The 23,667-nt window shown below is 43.3% G+C and overlaps 1 protein-coding gene across 2 annotated transcripts in view; it reads left to right on the top strand.

Annotated features, from left to right (window-relative positions):
- The window catches only part of chchd6a (coiled-coil-helix-coiled-coil-helix domain containing 6a), a 76,882-nt gene that overhangs the window by 23,091 nt on the left and 30,124 nt on the right, over positions 1 to 23,667 (top strand). For both annotated transcript variants that reach the window (XM_029664720.2, XM_029664721.2), the window contains one exon: positions 6,341 to 6,411. In XM_029664720.2, the coding sequence (XP_029520580.1) occupies positions 6,341 to 6,411 (71 nt within the window). The remainder of the gene's footprint in view (positions 1 to 6,340; positions 6,412 to 23,667) is intronic.

The raw sequence follows: 23,667 nt of genomic DNA, 5'->3' as shown, positions 1-23,667 counted from the left end.
TTACTGCGTGGCAGTCGCAAGGCAAAGCTTTCTCAAGGAACACAAGGGCTTGTATCAGAAATGCCGACTGCTGTTACTTGGCAGTCTTTTTCAGAAAACTGCAGTTACTGCGTGGCAGTCTCAAGGAACACAAGGGCTTGTATCAGAAATGCCGACTGCTGTTACTGCGTGGCAGTCTCAAGGAACACAAGGGCTTGTATCAGAAATGCCGACTGCTGTTACTGCGTGGCAGTCTCAAGGAACACAAGGGCTTGTATCAGAAATGCCGACTGCTGTTACTGCGTGGCAGTCTCAAGGAACACAAGGGCTTGTATCAGAAATGCCGACTGCTGTTACTGCGTGGCAGTCTCAAGGAACACAAGGGCTTGTATCAGAACTGCGTGGCATCAAGGAACACAAGGGCCGACTGCTGTTACTGCGTGGCAGTCTCAAGGAAGGGCACAGAAAGGGCTTGGCAGTCTCAAGGAACACAAGGGCTTGTATCAGAAATGCCGACTGCTGTTACTGCGTGGCAGTCTCAAGGAACACAAGGGCTTGTATCAGAAATGTTTTACACCCTGCTAGATTATTATTGTCAAATGTATTCATAGCCGTTTTGTGTTTGTTCACTTCGGATCCATTATTTGAACTAGAAAGCATGTCAAATCATACGTTCCAATCTTCATGCGTGGTCCTGTGAAAACGAAGGGTTTGAGGGAGAAGTATTACCAGTAGAACGGCTGTTCATGGTTTGTTGTATCGCTAATTTACCACACCACTGTCTTCTTTATAAAGACTTAGTTCCATGCCATGTAGCAAGCACTTTCCCCACTACCATTCATTCCTGGCAGTCAGACTTTGACCACCACATTGTAAACTGTCAAAGTGCCTGTTTGGGCACCAGGGGGCAGCTGTCTTGTGACAGTCTCCAATGTTGGTTCCGTCCACAGGCAGGCAGGCGTTGTAGATTAGCACAGACTGATCATTAATTACCATGCAATCATCATAAATAAACATTTCATATCCAGCCTCTATTCACCCGAGCAACACATTGAGCCACCATGTGTATGATAGCAGTGAGTCGTCTAGGCCCTGTGTCAGATGCCTCTATTTATATTTACCTCATTACAACAACGTGGCGTTTGCCAAAGGGATCAGTGACTGGCAGTGAAATGTTATGCGCAGTATTTGCTGTTGGGCTTTGGTTGTGTTATGATGGAGCCGGACCAGGGAGGCAGATAATGCTGTGAAGTTGGCGTGTCTGTTCAAACTGCTGTCACTCTGTTTGGGGGAGGTGGGTGAGTCCCCGCCTGACAGACGGAATCAGAGAAGAAGAGGGATTCTAGACTTCATACCCTGAGTTCCCTTTACAGCCAATGGAAGCCATTCGATGGAGCTGTCTGTCTACATTGTATAGGTAGGCTACAACTCTGACGGTCTGAAACCGTGAGAAAGGCTTTCTATGAGTGCGAGACTGTTTGTGAAGACGCCACACGTAATCGCCTCACGTCTGTGAATTCTCCTGAATGCTGGAAGTCAGAGAGCTGTGAAAACTACTGGTTGTAACAGCAATGTTCCGCTGCTGTTTGAATTAGCACAGGCTCTCACTAATCCAGCTAAAGCCTTCTGCTGGCTCCGCTGCTCTTGTCTACATCCCTCTCCTGCACCGCTCCTTACTTCATATATCTGCGTTTCAAGGCTTCCTCAGCCCCCCACCCAGTACCCCCTCTTTCTCTCTCTCCTTGTCACTAGTTGCAAAGCACTTTGACGCACTTGAACGTGGGTATGAGATAATAATCCTCCTGAAATCCTGACAGCCGTGTTGACACGCTGTCGGCAGGGGCCTCGTTCTGGAAATATCTGCATGACTCCCTCATCCGACCAGCTGAAACAGCATTTACCTGAATGGACAGAGAGCAGAGCAGCCGGCCGCCAGACAGCTAGACCCCTTTAGCCTCGAGGCCCGCAGTAGCTAACCAATCACAAATTAATTTTCTTCAAAGCTTTAGGGGAGACAAATGCATTTTAATTTAATATTTTTTTTAGCAAGGATTATTTTCCCAGCATGCCATACAGATGTAGGCACATGTCAGGGGCTCCAGGGGGTATAATACCTCTTCGCCTCTTAAACTGCAGGGGCAGCGGTTAGAACGATAGAGGACGGGAGAAGCATTCTAATCAGCATACTGTACAGGGTGCCTTTTCTCCGCATTAAAACCATATTTTGCTGTGTTGCCGGTTTCTTATGGAAATGTAAGAAAACTTTCACATGAAAGCATCAAAGTTATCTGCTTATGTGTTAAGTGAGCTCTAAATTAGCCATATCAATATTTTAAGCACAGTATGTTCCATCTGGAGATGTTGATAGCCTAAACATTGGGATGGGAACATTACCTAACATTTTCCATTTTATAAAGCATTAGAGTAAGAATGACCCATTGGTAGTTTTGCTTTTATTTAGATTTTCTTTGGCTCTTTCAGCTCTGTAATGTTGGGCACAAAAGTTATAGCTCATCTCCTGATTCAAAATCTGAGTTTGCTCAGACAGACAGCTCATACAAAAGAGACAAATGGAAGGTGTTGTCTAAACCAGAGATTCTGGAGGACTAACACATCCTCCAGACTCATCCTCCAGACACCTCGAGATTCGAGGTCGACCGATTAATCAGAATGGCCGATTAATTAGGGCCGATTTCAAGTTTTCATAACAATCGGAAATCGGTATTTTTTTAATAAATAAATATTTTATACCTTTTATTTAACTAGGCAAGTCCGTTAAGAACACATTCTTATTTTCAATGACGGCCTAGGAACGGTGGGTTAACTGCCTCGTTCAGGGGCAGAACGACAGATTTTCACCTTGTCAGCTCGGGGGATCCAATCTTGCATCTTTAGAGTTAACTAGTCCAACGCAATAACGACCTGCCTCTCTCTCGTTGCACTCCACAAGGAGACTGCCTGTTACGCGAATGCAGTAAGCCAAGGTAAGTTGCTAGCTAGCATTAAACTTATCTTATAAAAAACAATCAATCATAATCACTAGTTAACTACACATGGTTGATGATATTACTAGATATTATCTAGCATGTCCTGCTTTGCATATAATCTGACTGAGCATACAAGTATCTAAGTATCTGACTGAGCGGTGGTAGGCAGCAGCAGGCGCGTAAACACTTTCGTGCGTTTTGCCCGCAGCTCTTCGTTGTGCGTCAAGCATTGCTCTGTTTATGACTTCAAGCTTATCAACTCCCGAGATGAGGCTGGTGTAACCGAAGTGAAATGGCTGGCTAGTTAGCGCGTGCTAATAGCGTTTCAAGCGTCACTCACTCTGAGCCTTCTAGTAGTTGTTCCCCTTGCTCTGCATGGGTAACGCTGCTTCGATGGTGGCTGTTGTCGTTGTGTTGCTGGTTCGAGCCCAGGGAGGAGCGAGGAGAGGGACGGAAGCTATACTGTTACACTGGCAATACTAAAGTGCCTATAAGAACATCTAATAGTCAAAGGTTAATGAAATACAAATGCTATCGAGGGAAATAGTCCTATAATTCCTATAATAACTTCAACCTAAAACTTCTTACCTGGGAATATTGAAGACTCATGTTAAAAGGAACCACCAGCTTTCATATGTTCTCATATTCTGAGCAAGGAACTGAAACGTTAGCTTTCTTACATGGCACATATTGCACTTTTATTATTTACTTGAGGCTAAATTTATTTTATTGATGTATTATATTAAGTTAAAATAAGTGTTCATTCAGTATTGTTGTAATTGTCATTATTACAAAAAAAAAAAAAATCGCCCGATTAATCGGTATCGGCTTTTTTGGTCCTCCAATAATCGGTATTGGCGTTGAAAAATCATAATCGGTCGACCTCTACTCGAGATACCTTGACTCCTTATTGCCTGCAGGAGAGCATCCATCTCAAACACAAGAGGCAGGTTGAGGTTAATACGTCTAGTGTCTACATATCTCACTGCAGAATTCACTTCGCCCTCACTTTGTCTTTGGTTTTCTCAAAATGATCGCTAAAACAGGAGCGTGCGTGGGCTGGAAACCTGGTCTTTTTACAGCGTGTCAAAGTAGCGTGGCAGTTGGTGTCAGCGGTGGGATCGTTTGCCTGGGGGATAAGTGCTCCTGGTGGAGGTGTGTAAAACAGCGCTTAGCCCACATCGACGCCAAGGCAGAGCCACCCTGCACAGATCAAGATATTGATTGGATTAGCGCAGCAGGGAATGGCACTGAGGGTAGAAGGAGGGAGTGAAGGAGGGTGGAAGATGAGTGTGGCTGACTGGGGTTGCCAGCCAGCGTCTCGACCCAGGTACCAGCTGCTGGATTTGCACAGGCAAATCCGGTTAATGTGGGTAGCATTGCACACAGCAACGAGTGCCTTAGCGCAAATGTATTCAGGAATGCAAGAGGGAGTCCCATCCTTAGTGTCATCTTCTCCTTGTTGTATTCACAAGGGGTGGGTTTAAATGCCACTGGGCCATTCCCTGTGGACCCATAATACCCGTACTGCACATACAGTAGGATAGAGCTTATACTTTCTGCTGTTTTAATAACAGACACAAGATGCTAATAGTCTCTCAACAGGGCTCCCGAACCATCTTACGGCATTTAATCAACGTTTTCAATGAATCCAGGTATTTACATTCACCTCATTTTATATACCCAGTCCCAGCTGTCAGTTTATTTTGGTTAAATATTTGGGACATCCAAAGATGCCTCTAAGCCCCCCTGGATAAATGTGAAGGAAGAGCTCCAGTTGTTGAGGATTCGTGTTTTGTTTTAGGTTGTTCTATGTGCTCCCTGGTGGTATGAACAGGCCTGAATGGAGATCAGCCAATCAAGGCTCTTTGAATGGATAAGAAGGAGATTGAGTACTGTTGTAGAATCTAGGTCAGTGTGTCTGCAATTTCACTTCACTGTCTCACCTTGCCAGCTCTCATTGTAGTGCAGACATAGAGCCACATACACTCACTCACTCACTCATTCACACAAAGACTATATTCCAACATTTTCACTCACATAAATGGGTTAATAATTTTAGGCATGCACAACGTGGCTACAGAATACTTATTCCAGAGAAGCACAGTGGGTCACTGCTCTTTGGTAATTGCAAGCATCATAATCTCCTGGACCGGTGTTCACACAATAACAGTTCCCGCTGAAATTCCTACTGTAGCAAGTTATGAGAACCTCTTCACAGCCTCATTAAAGCCATTAACATTTAAGAAGCAGCAGCCCTTAATGTGGGCTTCAGAGAGAGCTCAGTTCAGCCAGAGGGAGATGAGGCTGAGCAGCAGTGGGCCTCGTCTGGCCCGCCTCCTCCCTCCTCCTTTCACTCTGACTGGAGAGGATGAGGGGAAGGAAACAGATGATCATTTGTCGTCTTTGATAGTTATCGGATTAGGTGTGAATGCATACGAGTGGTGCTCCTCTGTCTCCACTGTCGGCTCCCTCCCCTTCAGATGACTTGTGTAGGGATTAGATGGTGTGAAATATGACAGAGACTGACCCCACTGGAACTTGATGAATTGATGGGGATTCAGGGTTGGGGTTAAGCGATGATTCCATCACATTCCTGCTCTACTCACTTCAATTACCCCCAGCTTTCCCTCCCTCTCTCTGCCAGAGGAGAAATATCCGAAATAATTAAGGGAAGCCTATTTAGCCTGGGTTTATGGATGGTATTCTGAGGCACGGCCGTTACCTCATTAAACTGAGGTGCTGCCTGTCAAGGTACACATGGAAATGGGATTCCACCATGGCTGTCTCTTTCCTGGGCAGCCACATCAGTGATTGTGGAACTGAAAACCTACGGTACAGAGACATGGAGTCTCTCATGACAGGGATGTAGGCATTAGACCAGCACTGTGCTTTGGACCGATTTGATTGTATGCTATGGGCATGGAGTCTCTTCAGCAGTAGTTAGAGCTGTTACTGAGGACTGCGTGGGTGATGATGGTCTCTTGTATGGTCTCTATAGCCTTAATGAAGAGACTGTGTGTCAGTGACCAGGCCAACTGCTCCTTCCTCAGTCTGCCCTGACTGACTGACTGACTGCCAGAGGTGAAGTGACCTGGGATCAGAACACCCACTAACTACACCATGATGGTCATTAAGGTTTTAACATCTTTACAGGTTCCTCTGTACACTCTAGCAAGGCATTTAACTGCAATTACATCAGCTTAATATCCAGTTCTTAGATCAACTGGCTGTTACCGAAGGGAATGATTTGGGATGGTGGGAAATGTGCATTTTATCCGGGGATCATGTTATTTTCTTTCATCGTGTAGAATTGTACACTAACTTACTGTAACATTCTGCGTTTCCTCATCATGTTTATTTTTATATTTCAGAATTTAGATCGATACAAGCAAACCGAGAAACAGTTCCACGACCAAGCCACAAAATCCGAAGCTCTTGTAAAGTAAGTAAAACCGCCTGTTCATCTGTAGTAATGTTGACCTCCAGACTCTACAGTACCTGTGGAACTGCAGTCCCTATGTAGATGGGCCCCAATTCAACACTACAGACAGTCATTCACAAGCTATAACACTTGAAAGCATTCTACAAGATCTATGATCCATGTACTCTGTAGAGCGCTTTTTCATCTCTGCTTTGCTGTAAATTATACACTGATTGTATAGTAGTTGCTCCTCTGTTTTGTCTCCCACTACAATTCACAGTAATTGATGTTGTCAGAATGGTAGAAGAGCTCGTATAAAATCGTTTTCCGTAGCCAACTAGTGCTGTGCTTTTGGTTTCCATGGAGATGGGTTGGCTCCCTTAGACTCCAACAATGCACGTGATGAGGTGTGTTTTTCCCTCTAATTCACAAGAAAATAAAATGTCTTTCTCAGATGGAAACAGCCCAGGGATAGCAAGGTGCCGTGAATGTTTTCTCCTTATTATCATAGATAAGACATGGTAACAGTAACAGGTAGGTATGGCTGGGAGAACTGGAGAATGACAGATACAGTATCTATGACAGAATGTATTCACCTGTGCCTGGGCTGTAGACTAACATTCCCCCTGAGCAGATCTGACGCTCGTGAAATGAATGCAGATTGTTTGTAGTGCCATACAACTGTTGGAGCAAATCAATCTTTTCTTTCCCAAACACTCCCCTGTGCAAAGTCCTGTAAATCGAATAAGCTTAATTTGGCAACTGTTTGATTAATCAGCATTTAAGAATTGTGTTTTTCAGCTAAATAATTATAATGAGAGATGGGGAAACTGCTGGCAAATGACACTGCAGTTCTAACTTTATTTCAGAATAGGGAGGCATTTATTTCCATTTCCTGTCAAATTGTGAGCTTTCAATATTAGCCTTATCACATAGCCAATGTCCAGTCTCTTGACAACAAGGTTGATGAAATCCGAGCAAGGGTAGCATTCCAGAGGGACATCAGTGACTGCAACGTTCTCTGCTTCACGGAAACATGGCTCACTGGAAAGACGCTATCCGGGGCGGTGCAGCCAACGGGTTTCTCCACGCATCGCGCCGACAGAAACAAACATCTTTCTGGTAAGAAGAGTGGCGGGGGCGTATGCCTCATGACTCACGAGACATGGTGTGATGAAGGAAACATACAGGAACTCAAATCCTTCTGTTCACCTGATTTAGAATTCCTCACAATCAAATGTAGACCGCATTATCTTCCAAGATAATTATCTTCGATTATAATCACAGCCGTATATATCCCCCCCCAAGCAGACACATCGATGGCTCTGAACGAACTTTATTTAACTCTTTGCAAACTGGAAACCATTTATCCGGAGGCTGCATTCATTGTAGCTGGGGATTTTAACAAAGCTAATCTGAAAACAAGACTCCCCTAAATTTTATCAGCATATCGATTGCCCAACCAGGGGTGGTAAAACCTTGGATCATTGTTACTCTAACTTCCGCGACGCATATAAGGCCCTGCCCCGCCCCCCTTTCGGAAAAGCTGACCACGACTCCATTTTGTTGATCCCTGCCTACAGGCAGAAACTTAAACAAGAGGCTCCCACGCTGAGGTCTGTCCAACGCTGGTCAGACCAAGCTGACTCCACACTCCAAGACTGCTTCCATCACGTGGACTGGGACATGTTTCGTTATTGCGTCAGATAAAAATATTGACTAATACGCTGATTCGGTGTGCGAGTTCATTAGAACGTGCGTTGAAGATGTCGTTCCCATAGCAACGATAAAAACATTCCCTAACCAGAAACCGTGGATTGATGGCAGCATTCGCGTGAAACTGAAAGCGCGAACCACTGCTTTTAATCAGGGCAAGGTGTCTGGCAACATGACCGAAAACAAACAGTGCAGCTATTCCCTCCGCAAGGCTATTAAACAAGCTAAGCGTCAGTACAGAGACAAAGTAGAATCTCAATTCAACGGCTCAGACACAAGAGGCATGTGGCAGGGTCTACAGTCAATCACGGACTACAAGAAGAAACCCAGCCCAGTCACGGACCAGGATGTCTTGCTCCCAGGCAGACTAAATAACTTTTTGCCCGCTTTGAGGACAATACAGTGCCACTGACACGGCCTGCAACGGAAACATGCGGTCTCTCCTTCACTGCAGCCGAGGTGAGTAAGACATTTAAACGTGTTAACCCTCGCAAGGCTGCAGGCCCAGACGGCATCCCCAGCCGCGCCCTCAGAGCATGCGCAGACCAGCTGGCCGGTGTGTTTACGGACATATTCAATCAATCCCTATACCAGTCTGCTGTTCCCACATGCTTCAAGAGGGCCACCATTGTTCCTGTTCCCAAGAAAGCTAAGGTAACTGAGCTAAACGACTACCGCCCCCCGTAGCACTCACTTCCGTCATCATGAAGTGCTTTGAGAGACTAGTCAAGGACCATATCACCTCCACCCTACCTGACACCCTAGACCCACTCCAATTTGCTTACCGCCCAAATAGGTCCACAGACGATGCAATCTCAACCACACTGCACACTGCCCTAACCCACCTGGACAAGAGGAATACCTACGTGAGAATGCTGTTCATCGACTACAGCTCGGCATTCAACACCATAGTACCCTCCAAGCTCGTCATCAAGCTCGAGACCCTGGGTCTCGACCCCGCCCTGTGCAACTGGGTACTGGACTTCCTGACGGGCCGCCCCCAGGTGGTGAGGGTAGGCAACAACATCTCCTCCCGCTGATCCTCAACACTGGGGCCCCACAAGGGTGCGTTCTGAGCCCTCTCCTGTACTCCCTGTTCACCCACGACTGCGTGGCCACGCACGCCTCCAACTCAATCATCAAGTTTGAGGACGACACAACAGTGGTAGGCTTGATTACCAACAACGACGAGACGGCCTACAGGGAGGAGGTGAGGGCCCTCGGAGTGTGGTGTCAGGAAAATAACCTCACACTCAACGTCAACAAAACTAAGGAGATGATTGTGGACTTCAGGAAACAGCAGAGGGAACACCCCCCTATCCACATCGATGGAACAGTAGTGGAGAGGGTAGCAAGTTTTAAGTTCCTCGGCATACACATCACAGACAAACTGAATTGGTCCACTCACACTGACAGGGTCGTGAAGAAGGCGCAGCAGCGCCTCTTCAACCTCAGGAGGCTGAAGAAATTCGTCTTGTCACCAAAAGCACTCACAAACTTCTACAGATGCACAATCGAGAGCATCCTGGCGGGCTGTATCACCACCTGGTACGGCAACTGCTCCGCCCTCAACCGTAAGGCCCTCCAGAGGGTAGTGAGGTCTGCACAACGCATCACCGGGGGCAAACTACCTGCCCTCCAGGACACCTACACCACCCGATGTTACAGGAAGGCCATAAAGATCATCAAGGACATCAACCACCCGAACCACTGCCTGTTCACCCCGCTATCATCCAGAAGGCGAGGTCAGTACAGGTGCATCAAAGCTGGGACCGAGAGACTGAAAAACAGCTTCTATCTCAAGGCCATCAGACTGTTAAACAGCCACCACTAACATTGAGTGGCTGCTGCCAACACACTCTCATTGACACTGACCCAACTCCAGCCACTTTAATAATGGGAATTGATGGGAAATGTTGTAAATATATCACTAGCCACTTTAAACAATGCTACCTTATATAATGTTACTTACCCTACATTATTCATCTCATATGCATATGTATATACTGTACTCTACATCATCGACTGCATCCTTATGTAATACATGTATCACTAGCCACTTTAACTATGCCACTTTGTTTACTTTGTCTACATTCTCATCTCATATGTATATACTGTACTCGATACCATCTACTGTATGCTGCTCTGTACCATCACTCATTCATATATCCTTATGTACATATTCTTTATCCCCTTACACTGTGTATAAGACAGTAGTTTTAGAATTGTTAGTTAGATTACTTGTTGGTTATCACTGCATTGTCGGAACTAGAAGCACAAGCATTTCGCTTTACTCGCATTAACATCTGCTAACCATGTGTATGTGACAAATAAAATTTGATTTGATTTAGCCTACCAGTTGACTTGCCTCCTTAGCTAATGCATTTACTAATGCAAAGACTGACCTCAATTCTGCACAGTACAGGGATACCCTGATACCCACTATAGATGTTCATAGTAAATCCATGTGCTTTATTGGAAGGGCCTGATGTTAAAGAAGTGTTAAGCTCCATTTAGTTTGTTATGGTGAGTATTGAACATGGTGTTTCAATCCCATTGTAACGAGCTTAAACCTATTTTATAATACACTGTATTTTGGTCCATCCTTCCAGACGTGGTCATATAGAACCCAGTAGGATCAAGTAATACCAGAATCCTGTGCTGCTTTGGCGTTGAGACCCTCTAGATATGGGAGCACAGAACTAATCATCATTTTTATTCAGAACTATGATATGAATCAAACTGCAGTTTGGGACAAAAGTCCTATACGGGTATCACATCAGTCAATTCATTGTCATGCTGTAGTTATACTGTAGAATCAGTAGTCCAGTTAATTACCATAACCAAAGGTCCTATACGGGTATCACATCAGTCAATTCATTGTCATGCTGTAGTTATACTGTAGAATCAGTAGTCCAGTTAATTACCATAACCAAAGGTCCTATACGGGTATCACATCAGTCAATTCATTGTCATGCTGTAGTTCTACTGTAGAATCAGTAATCCAGTTAATTACCATAACCAAAAGTTTGAAGTAGAGCAGAGTAGTAGTACAATCTGAGATAAATGTGTTCAAATCCCCTATAGTCTTGGGGAAAGGCAGCTCTTCTCTCTTCTGCATCATGTGTAAATGAAGCAGTGAGTGTCAGGATGGTGGCAGCTGGTTAGGGACTGCAGTACTCCCTGCCTGTTCTGTGCTAGCATAGCAACAAGGAGCTAACTAATGCAGGCCTCTAATCAGGGATTTGAGCTGCTAAGCTCACGTTAGCGTGTTGCCGTCTGAAGAGACTTCCTCCCAGGCAGGAGAAATGGCTACACGCGCTCCTATCAGATGGCCATACGATCAGAGCGAGATGTGTGTGATGTGAGATGGATGTTTCTTCTCTGCCTCCAGTGCCTTCTGTTTCCATTTTGGCCTACCAGGTGAAGGTTAGAAGATTGAGTGAGCACACTGGGGTAAGAAGATCAAGGGCAGTGGGTTGTGGTTGGCCTGGGGGAAGGGTTACAGTTGAATAGAAGCCAGGATGTGGTCAGGGGGTTATACAGCCAGACTGGGTCTAAGGTTAGGGTGTTAAAATAGGGCTGCAAGGCCTGGGCTGGGTTTGCAGAAGTTACACTTTTCCTGAGTTCTACTACCAGAGTTTAAACAGACAGTGTCAGTTTGCCTAGCTTCTACCTGCCTGCCTCCTCCACGGCATGGCACTCACTGTGTGATGTTTTAATTCCGTTTTTAATCCCTAGACTTGGAGAGGGTTTGCCAGGAGCGTCCTGTCCCTGCTTGTCGTCCCCGTGTGCACGCTGCTGCCTCATCTGGGCTGCATCTCCCCTGACTCTCCTGGAACATGACAAGGCTGCTTTCTAACCTCTCTGTCTCTGTCCCTCGCTGCTCCCCGACTTAACTCCCGTTCTAGCACACAGAGCAGAGCACAGGGCCAAGTAAAGATGGGATTCAACTGCTTTAAGTCAATCTCTAGTGTCCGTAGTCTTCTAGCTGTTTTCTCTCTTACATCAGACACTCTACCTCTCTGACCGATGCTCTGCCTATCAGATATCGTCAATTGAAGAGAGCTAATGTGCTGTGTTGTGGCCCCGGCAAAGGTTTACAAGTGAAGTAGTGGTCCAGGCACTCAGCAGTTTGTAGCGGTCTTGAAGCATTGCTGTTAATGCTGTATTGTGACACTTCTTCTTCATCGTCTGTAACACACACCTTTTGAGCCTCCCAGACAAAGGAGTGTATCTTTGATGGAACAGTCGAGGTGGCTGCACCATTAATCATCTTGGCAACATGCCAAGGCACTGCAGACCTGTCTGAGGTGAACAGAACACATTGCTACCGAGGAGCTCCCCTCATTGAAAACAAAAGACGACGCAGAAACGAGCTGTTCTATGCTATTGATATTAGTAGAATGCCCTGTAGTAACAAATTGACATTATCGTAGCCTATCTCCAGTAGAGAGGGGGAAGAGGGAGAGGATATCAGACTGGTCAGGGGGCTGTACTGTCAGACACAGCGTGCTAGCTACAGCTAACTGGCCAATTAGCTAGCTCCAGCCAGATATTGCTCTTGTTGTTCTTGCTCCTGGTGTTATGGCCTCGCAGAGAAAAAGCCCTCATTATAGAAGACACCGGCTGTCCAGGGCGTTTCAAGCTAGAACTCCTCAGTGGCTGAGCACAGAACTGGACCAGCCCTGGGCCTGTTCTCCTTCCCTTTGCTGCTGTATTACTATCTCTACCATGATACAGAACCACAGCTTTTGTTCATGATCAGTCATGATACGGCTGTCTGGTGCTAACAGCAACTATGCTGTAATTGAGATTGTCATGCATAAAAGATGACCACTTTGTAGAGGTCATAAGGATCCCCATTTTGACATGCACTACTCTCTACTGTAATTGTGGCTGAAATGTAAGGAAATATCCTGTCTGCCTTGTGATCCATGAGACAGCCCTGAATAAGACAGTCTGACCATTCCTTAACAGCAACTCCCTCTGTGCGTGCGTGTGTGTTTCATCAACAAAATAGTGATAACTATTTTTCAGTGGCAATTGACAAGACTATAACTAATTAAATACACCCAGACAACTTAACTAAAATAATTTTTCATTTCAGTTGACTAAAATGAGACTAAATTAACTGGACAAGTGTTTTTGGAGAGATTGAGAGCTTTTCAGTGATAAGCACAATTAATATTAGTAGCACAGATGTTCTGTTCAGCAGTGGGAAGGACGTGCCACACCCAGCAAACACAGCCTACATCAGCTGGTGAGCTGCGGGGGAGCAAGCGATGAGTGTGGGCAGACAGGCTCCGCCTCCGATTATACACATCATGCAGGCGGCTCTCTTACTTCACCTTAGCCTACCAATCACCACCAGCCTTCTAGTTAACTACCCTTTGCCTGGTTAAGAAACACAAGCTGCTTTCCAATAGCAGCATTGAGTTTAATAGTAAAACAACAGTCACAGTTTTTCTCTCCCTTGATTAGGATATAGAGAAGTAGGCTGTCTTTGAAATGTTTAGTCTCGCTCAACCCTCCCACTTTTCCCACTGCATTTCATATCCAGGTTCTGTAGCCAAGTCTCCCTCTTTTCCTCAAAGAAAACGGCTTGACTAGCCATGGGGCTACCGTTCATAATGAGCCATAATACCGGCGCTGCGTTTTCTCTCTTCTTTCTAACGTGCATTAGCGGGCTGCATTTTACATTCATAAAAAATATTGCGAGCCATTCTAAAACAAGGCTACTAGGCAGACCGAACCGTTAACCATTTCTTTAGGCTACATCTTGTCCAGTCATGTTACCTTATTAGCTAGCGAGAGCTAACAACTTATTGGAATGTTCAGATAGAAATATACTATGTAGAACAATCATGCCTCTCTGACATGTTGAATAAAGAATAATGTTGGCTCTGTTACATGAATAGTTCGCTCTATTCATGGAGGTTCGAGAACCTTTTTCAAATGAACGTGGCCCTGATAACAGAACATTACATTAGTAGCACAGAAGAAAATGAAAAGAGATTGCCGCTACACTATATCTGACTGGTTAAATCATTTTATGTTGAGTCAATATGGACCCAGTGACTCAGACTTGAGCACTGGGACTTGGACTTCAGCACAGGGGATTTTGGACTCGATTCGGACTCGAGGTTTACTGACTAGACTGCATCACTGGGCAAAACAGTTATTAGCTCCCAGTCAGTCATTAGCCCCCCTTCTTCTTTTGGACATCAACGTGGCTGCGGCGTCTGTGGAACGCTGATAACAATGGTAGCGACGCGACCAAGTGATCGAAATGCAACCCATACTACTTTGCCAATACTTTGAGGCACCATCTGGTGATTGTGCTCTGCAGTAGTAATTGTCAGCGGTGTCAGATCCCTGCCTGTGTTTGAGCTGAGCTCTCAGTGCTCTGCCTCGGGCAACTCCAGGGCTGACAGGCTTAAGTGAGGGAGCATCGTGTGGAGGAGAGCAGGGAGAAGAGTCCGCCACTCCGCAGCCCTGCAGGTGAGATTGGCTGGGGGAGGAAAGGAGAGTGGAGGGGAGGTTGCATGCGCTGTGCTGCGCTCCTCACCAGCTCAGGAAATGTAAAAGCTGTCAGAGCCGGGACCATCATCTGTCTGCCGAGCAACAGCCAGGGTTAAAGAAACGCACCTCTAATCTAGTTAATTTCAGCCCCTCCATCCCCAAAACATGTCAGTGAATTCCCCTGCAGATACAATTTGGGGACTTTACAGTGTATAGCCAGTGTGATTCATGTATTTATCTGGCTCTTGCAGTAATCTGCTGTGGCTTGGCTGAGGATGGCAGATCAGAGTTATCTCCAGGCGATGCAGTAGCTACTCTCTCTGACATTTGAGTGAGCGCTGGTTGCCCACAACAGCAGCAGCAGCGTAGAGATATGGGTGCCTCTCCTCTGACTCCTTCTGATAGCACCTGATCAGCTATGAGTTACAGAACTAGCACACACACAACCTCTGCCCTCAGCCAATCACATTCAACACAGCAACTCGTTTTGGAGTTTGTTTGTGCTGCTTAGCATTTCTATTGATTTGAATATACATATTGCAAGCTTGCTAATGGAACCTTTTGTGGTTGTTTTTCCTCTTTCCATTTGATTTCTAGTCTTTCATTTCTCCCTTTGCCTCTCTAAGCTCGGCAGACTTTCAGAAGTCAGCCTTTGTTTTTCCACTGCGCGTTCTCTGGAGGAGATTAAAAATAATTGAAATCTGCAGTAATTAAGGCCTAATCTCTGTGTTCCGTTATATTTACTTAGAGATTTTGAATTCCGAAATTACTGCTCATATGCACAGCCTGCTTCACTCAAAGCGGCCTAAGCGGCTCAGTTAATATTTTTATTTAAGACCTCGCCTTCAATTTGGTTCAATTCGGTTCAGCTTTGGCTGCGGCAAACCAATTTTCTGCTTCAGGCCCCTTTAATAAACCTGCTGCGCTATCTGGAGCTTCCTTCCCTGATGAAGGCAGTTTATTTTAAATTAAAGGAGAGTTCCTTATCTTACCAGCGCAAAGAAGAGCGTTGCTTTAGTCTTTTTCTCTGCCGCTGTCGTTATTAAACAGAGGAAGGAAGAGCTTCAGCGTTGGGTAAAACGGGGATCAGATACACGGACTCATCCTCCCTTAAACACGCCTTGATGGGCTGTTGATGGAGATTTATTTCCCATCCTTCGTATTTTTCTTCTCTCCTCTTAACCGTTCAGATAAGACAAGCAACTCACAAGGAAACGCTAGCGATAGCATATCGCTCTGCTGCTTGGTAATATGCTGCGTGATGTGATGGGAGCCTTGGATGTGTTTTAATTGAAATGCCGGGGTTGGCTTGCACGCCGAATCAAAGCTGAGCCCAGGTTTTAATTCGGGTTTCAATTAAGCGCCGTGTCAAACGGTCCTCTGAGAGTAGCTGTTGGAGTGCATTGCAGAGAGAGAGGGAGAGGATAGGAGGGTTTAATGCACATGACTTTGCATAATCAATCAAATTTCATTAAGCATGGCAACCTGGCAATGAATCTGCCACAAAGTTCCATCACTGGGAAATCGGAATGCAGAGACCAATTATGTTACATATCACATATCATATTACAACAAGCTAATTCAATCTCTGAATTCAGCCTGATTTGATCAGCTCATTTTGATTCGTTCAATTAGGAATGATTTATTCATTTCTGCACCGTTTGTAATCTGTAGCCGTACGCTGGTTATGGTTGATAGAAAGAGGTTGTACTGTACTAAGCAGCCCTCCATATTAAAGTCAACATCTTTCGGAAGACACAAACATAAACCGTTTACTCTGTCTGTGTCTATGGGAATCTTGGGGGCTCAATGACATCACTGCTGAAAGGTTGCTAGGGTGACCGTGTGTCCCTGCCTCCTCTAGCCACAGTATCAGGTTATTTATCATCGTTGTATTAGTCAATGCCGCGCTTGTCACCGGCTCTATTAGTGAATATCCTCTCTGCCAGTAATTCAGTTGAACCTGTCTCTCCCCACCTATTCATTCCACTAAAGTGTCCGCAGGATGGAGAGGGAGACATTTGTACACACTGGGGGATGTTGGTGTGTGTATTGGTATGTAATGTGAAATATGAGTGTGTGTTTGTGTGTATAGGTATGTAATGTGAAATATGAATGTGTGTGTTTGTGTGTATTGGTATGTAATGTGAAATATGTTTGTGTGTATTGGTATGTAATGTGAAATATGTGGTTGTGTATTGGTATGTAATGTGAAATATGTTTGTGTGTATTGGTATGTAATGTGAAATATGTTTGTGTGTATTGGTATGTAATGTGAAATATGTTTGTGTGTATTGGTATGTAATGTGAAATATGAGTGTATGTTTGTGTGTATTGGTATGTAATGTGAAATATGTTTGTGTATTGGTATGTAATGTGAAATATGTTTGTGTGTATTGGTATGTAATGTGAAATATGAGTGTATGTTTGTGTGTATTGGTATGTAATGTGAAATATGTTTGTGTGTATTGGTATGTAATGTGAAATATGTTTGTGTGTATTGGTATGTAATGTGAAATATGTTTGTGTGTATTGGTATGTAATGTGAAAATATTGTATGTAATGTGAAATATGTTTTGTGTATTGGTATGTAATGTGAAATTGTGTATTGGTATGTAATGTGAAATATGAGTGTATGTTTGTGTGTATTGGTATGTGAAAATGTATTGAAATATGTTTGTGTGTATTGGTATGTAATGTGAAATATGAGTGTATGTTTGTGTGTATTGGTATGTAATGTGAAAAATATGTAAGTGAAATATGTTTGTGTGTATTGGTATGTAATGTGAAATATGTTTGTGTGTATTTATGTAATGAAATAATTGTATGTAATGTGAAATATGAGTGTATGTTTGTGTGTATTGGTATGTAATGTGAAATATGTTTGTGTGTATTGGTATGTAATGTGAAATATGAGTGTATGTTTGTGTGTATTGGTATGTAATGTGAAATATGAGTGTATGTTTGTGTGTATTGGTATGTAATGTGAAATATGAGTGTAATGTATTGGTAAATAAAATGAGTGTATGTTTGTGTGTATTGGTATGTAATGTGAAATATGAGTGTATGTTTGTGTGTATTGGTATGTAATGTGAAATATGAGTGTATGTTTGTGTGTATTGGTATGTAATGTGAAATATGAGTGTATGTTTGTGTGTATTGGTATGTAATGTGAAATATGTTTGTGTATTGGTATGTAATGTGAAATATTTGTATTATTTATTTCACCTTTATTTAACCAGGTAGGCTAGTTGAGAACAAGTTCTCATTTACAACTGCGACCTGGTCAAGATAAAGCAAAGCAGTTCGACACATACAACAACACAGAGTTACACATGGAATAAACAAAACATAGTCAATAATACAGCAGAACAAAAGAAAAGAAAAATGTTTTGAGTGTGTTTGTGTGAGACGGGAGGTTTCTTTTCATGTACAATGTGGAAACAGTTATAATGTAGATGAATCAAGAATAGTGGTTGCCATTTAGCTTTCTTATTAACTTAGAACATTTTATTGTCTTAAAGTGTCCTTCACATCAATCCAGTGGAGGTTTTAGCATGTAAATCTTGGTGGGGCAAATTCAACCAACATATTTTTTTTAGGTGCATGCCAGCGACGCTACTACACAACAGTAAACAATAGATGAAATGCACTATAACGTTGACAAATGGTGCCCACAAACTGTTAGGGCCACATAAAGCTGTCCCAACAGCAGAGATTTCTTTACACCACGACGGAGTGAATCCTTACCACCGCTACACCTGGCTATCAGCGGAGCCTTGTCTGGCAGCGAAAACACTTCATTGAGCTACTGATATGGCTGATTTGCTGAAAGATGCACTATGCAGAAATCTCTCTGCCATTTCCTGGTTACTTGTTTTGTCAAATAAACTAAAATTAGGTGATCTATTTGAATTTTAGCAAGTATAGTTTAGAGAATCGTTGTACCATATAAACTGCTGTGCAATATCTTTTCCATAATCCAGAATATTATATTTTCAGCGGTTTGAAGATGATGTACTAAACCGAAAGTAGAAAATACAAAAATGAAAACTGAAGAATAGAAAGACCGCTTCTTAGACTTGGTTTCAATGAGAATGACAGATCTATAACTCCCATTTCTATGTACATATTGCAGCTTTAAATAAATATGGTTTCTACTGACTCCTAGTGGATTTGTGTAACTCGATAAGAACCCATTCTCCTTCAATAATAACAAATGTCGACATTACTTTTTGACTTTTGAACCATACATCAACATTCTTATATTTATGTTCAGTAAATGTAACTTTACTCTTCTTTAAGCCACCACACATAATGGAAGAGAGAGAGACGCGGACGCAGCGGTTAGCCAACCATTTTTATTATGTAGTCTAAAAAGGAAGGAAAATAATCCACTTTTATAGCCAATATACCAACACACAGATTGCACAAACAAAACAACCCTTGCAATATCAACTGGAATTACATGGGTCTATTAGTGAACCTTTTGTGGAACAGAAATATTTGAATGGGAAGAGACTGTCACTGGCAAACATGGTTACAGACCCAACAACATTATATAGTATCCCCTCCTCATGGTTACAGACCCAACAACATTATATAGTATCCCCTCCTCATGGTTACAGACCCAACAACATTATATAGTATCCCCTCCTCATGGTTACAGACCCAACAACATTATATAGTATCCCCTCCTCATGGTTACAGACCCAACAACATTATATAATATCCTCTCCTCATGGTTACAGACCCAACAACATTATACAGTATCCCCTCCTCAGGGTTACAGACCCAACAACATTATATAGTATCCCTTCCTCATGGTTACAGACCCAACAACATTATATAGTATCCCCTCCTCATGATTATAGACCCAACAACATTATACAGTATCCCCTCCTCATGGTTACAGACCCAACAACATTATATAGTATCCCTTCCTCATGGTTACAGACCCAACAACATTATATAGTATCCCCTCCTGATGGTTACAGACCAAACAACATTATACAGTATCCCCTCCTCAGGGTTACAGACCCAACAACATTATATAGTATCCCTTCCTCATGGTTACAGACCCAACAACATTATATAGTATCCCCTCCTCATGGTTACAGACCCAACAACATTATACAGTATCCCCCTCCTCATGGTTACAGACCCAACAACATTATATAGTATCCCTTCCTCATGGTTACAGACCCAACAACATTATATAGTATCCCCTCCTGATGGTTACAGACCAAACAACATTATACAGTATCCTCTCCTCAGGGTTACAGACCCAACAACATTATATAGTATCCCCTCCTCATGGTTACAGACCCAACAACATTATATAGTATCCCCTCCTGATGGTTACAGACCCAACAACATTATATAGTATCCCCTCCTCATGGTTACAGACCCAACAACATTATATAGTATCCCCTCCTGATGGTTACAGACCCAACAACATTATATAGTATCCCCTCCTGATGGTTACAGACCCAACAACATTATATAGTATCCCCTCCTCATGGTTACAGACCCAACAACATTATATAGTATCCTCCTGATGGTTACAGACCCAACAACATTATATAGTATCCCCTCCTCATGGTTACAGACCCAACAACATTATATAGTATCCCCTCCATTATGATGGTTACAGACCCAACAACATTATATAGTATCCCCTCCTGATGGTTACAGACCCAACAACATTATATAGTATCCCCTCCTGATGGTTACAGACCCAACAACATTATATAGTATCCCCTCCTGATGGTTACAGACCCAACAACATTATATAGTATCCCCTCCTCATGGTTACAGACCCAACAACATTATATAGTATCCCCTCCTGATGGTTACAGACCCAACAACATTATACATTATCCCCTCCTCATGGTTACAGACCCAACAACATTATATAGTATCCCCTCATGGTTCCAGACCTGACAACATTATACATTATCCCCTCATGGTTACAGACCCAACAACATTATATAGTATCCCCTCCTCATGGTTACAGACCCAACAACATTATACATTATCCCCTCCTCATGGTTACAGACCCAACAACATTATATAGTATCCCTTCCTCATGGTTACAGACCCAACAACATTATATAGTATCCCTTCCTCATGGTTACAGACCCAACAACATTATATAGTATCCCCTCCTCATGGTTACAGACCCAACAACATTATATAGTATCCCCTCCTCATGGTTACAGACCCAACAACATTATATAGTATCCCCTCCTCATGGTTACAGACCCAACAACATTATATAGTATCCCCTCCTGATGGTTACAGACCCAACAACATTATATAGTATCCCCTCCTGATGGTTACAGACCCAACAACATTATACATTATCCCCTCCTCATGGTTACAGACCCAACAACATTATATAGTATCCCTTCCTCATGGTTACAGACCCAACAACATTATATAATATCCCCTCCTCATGGTTACAGACCCAACAACATTATACATTATCCCCTCCTCATGGTTACAGACCCAACAACATTATATAGTATCCCTTCCTCATGGTTACAGACCCAACAACATTATATAGTATCCCCTCCTCATGGTTACAGACCCAACAACATTATACATTATCCCCTCCTGATGGTTACAGACCCAACAACATTATATAGTATCCTCCTCATGGTTACAGACCCAACAACATTATACATTATCCCCTCCTGATGGTTACAGACCCAACAACATTATATAGTATCCCTTCCTCATGGTTACAGACCCAACAACATTATATAGTATCCCCTCCTCATGGTTACAGACCCAACAACATTATACATTATCCCCTCCTGATGGTTACAGACCCAACAACATTATATAGTATCCCCTCCTCATGGTTACAGACCCAACAACATTATACATTATCCCCTCCTCATGGTTACAGACCCAACAACATTATATAGTATCCCCTCATGGTTCCAGACCTGACAACATTATACATTATCCCCTCATGGTTACAGTGCCAACAACATTATATAGTATCCCTCCTCATGGTTACAGACCCAACAACATTATACATTATCCCCTCCTCATGGTTACAGACCCAACAACATTATATAGTATCCCTTCCTCATGGTTACAGACCCAACAACATTATATAGTATCCCCTCCTCATGGTTACAGACCCAACAACATTATATAGTATCCCCTCCTCATGGTTACAGACCCAACAACATTATATAGTATCCCTCCTGATGGTTACAGACCCAACAACATTATACATTATCCCCTCCTCATGGTTACAGACCCAACAACATTATATAGTATCCCCTCATGGTTCCAGACCTGACAACATTATACATTATCCCCTCATGGTTACAGTGACCCAACAACTTTATATAGTATCCCCTCCTCATGGTTACAGACCCAACAACATTATACATTATCCCCTCCTCATGGTTACAGACCCAACAACATTATATAGTATCCCCTCCTGATGGTTACAGACCCAACAACATTATACATTATCCCCTCATGGTTACAGACCCAACAACATTATATAGTATCCCTTCCTCATGGTTACAGACCCAACAACATTATATAGTATCCCCTCCTCATGGTTACAGACCCAACAACATTATACATTATCCCCTCCTCATGGTTACAGACCCAACAACATTATATAGTATCCCTTCCTCATGGTTACAGACCCAACAACATTATATAGTATCCCTTCCTCATGGTTACAGACCCAACAACATTATATAGTATCCCCTCCTCATGGTTACAGACCCAACAACATTATATAGTATCCCCTCCTCATGGTTACAGACCCAACAACATTATATAGTATCCCCTCCTCATGGTTACAGACCCAACAACATTATATAGTATCCCCTCCTCATGGTTACAGACCCAACAACATTATATAGTATCCCCTCCTCATGGTTACAGACCCAACAACATTATATAGTATCCCCTCCTGATGGTTACAGACCCAACAACATTATATAGTATCCCCTCCTCATGGTTACAGACCCAACAACATTATATAGTATCCCCTCCTGATGGTTACAGACCCAACAACATTATATAGTATCCCCTCCTGATGGTTACAGACCCAACAACATTATATAGTATCCCCTCCTCATGGTTACAGACCCAACAACATTATATAGTATCCCCTCCTGATGGTTACAGACCCAACAACATTATATAGTATCCCCTCCTGATGGTTACAGACCCAACAACATTATATAGTATCCCCTCCTGATGGTTACAGACCCAACAACATTATACAGTATCCCCTCCTCAGGGTTACAGACCCAACAACATTATATAGTATCCCTCCTCATGGTTACAGACCCAACAACATTATATAGTATCCCCTCCTCATGGTTACAGACCCAACAACATTATATAGTATCCCCTCCTCATGGTTACAGACCCAACAACATTATATAGTATCCCTTCCTCATGGTTACAGACCCAACAACATTATATAGTATCCCCTCCTGATGGTTACAGACCAAACAACATATACAGTATCCCCTCCTCATGGTTACAGACCCAACAACATTATATAGTATCCCCTCCTCATGGTTACAGACCCAACAACATTATATAGTATCCCCTCCTGATGGTTACAGACCCAACAACATTATATAGTATCCCCTCCTCATGGTTACAGACCCAACAACATTATATAGTATCCCCTCCTGATGGTTACAGACCCAACAACATTATATAGTATCCCCTCCTGATGGTTACAGACCCAACAACATTATATAGTATCCCCTCCTGATGGTTACAGACCCAACAACATTATATAGTATCCCCTCCTCATGGTTACAGACCCAACAACATTATATAGTATCCCCTCCTGATGGTTACAGACCCAACAACATTATACATTATCCCCTCCTCATGGTTACAGACCCAACAACATTATATAGTATCCCCTCATGGTTCCAGACCTGACAACATTATACATTATCCCCTCATGGTTACAGACCCAACAACATTATATAGTATCCCCTCCTCATGGTTACAGACCCAACA

The sequence above is a fragment of the Oncorhynchus nerka genome, linkage group LG7 (assembly GCF_034236695.1).
Source record: "Oncorhynchus nerka isolate Pitt River linkage group LG7, Oner_Uvic_2.0, whole genome shotgun sequence".
NCBI lineage: Eukaryota > Metazoa > Chordata > Actinopteri > Salmoniformes > Salmonidae > Oncorhynchus > Oncorhynchus nerka.
This window is presented reverse-complemented; position numbering and strand designations above follow the sequence as displayed.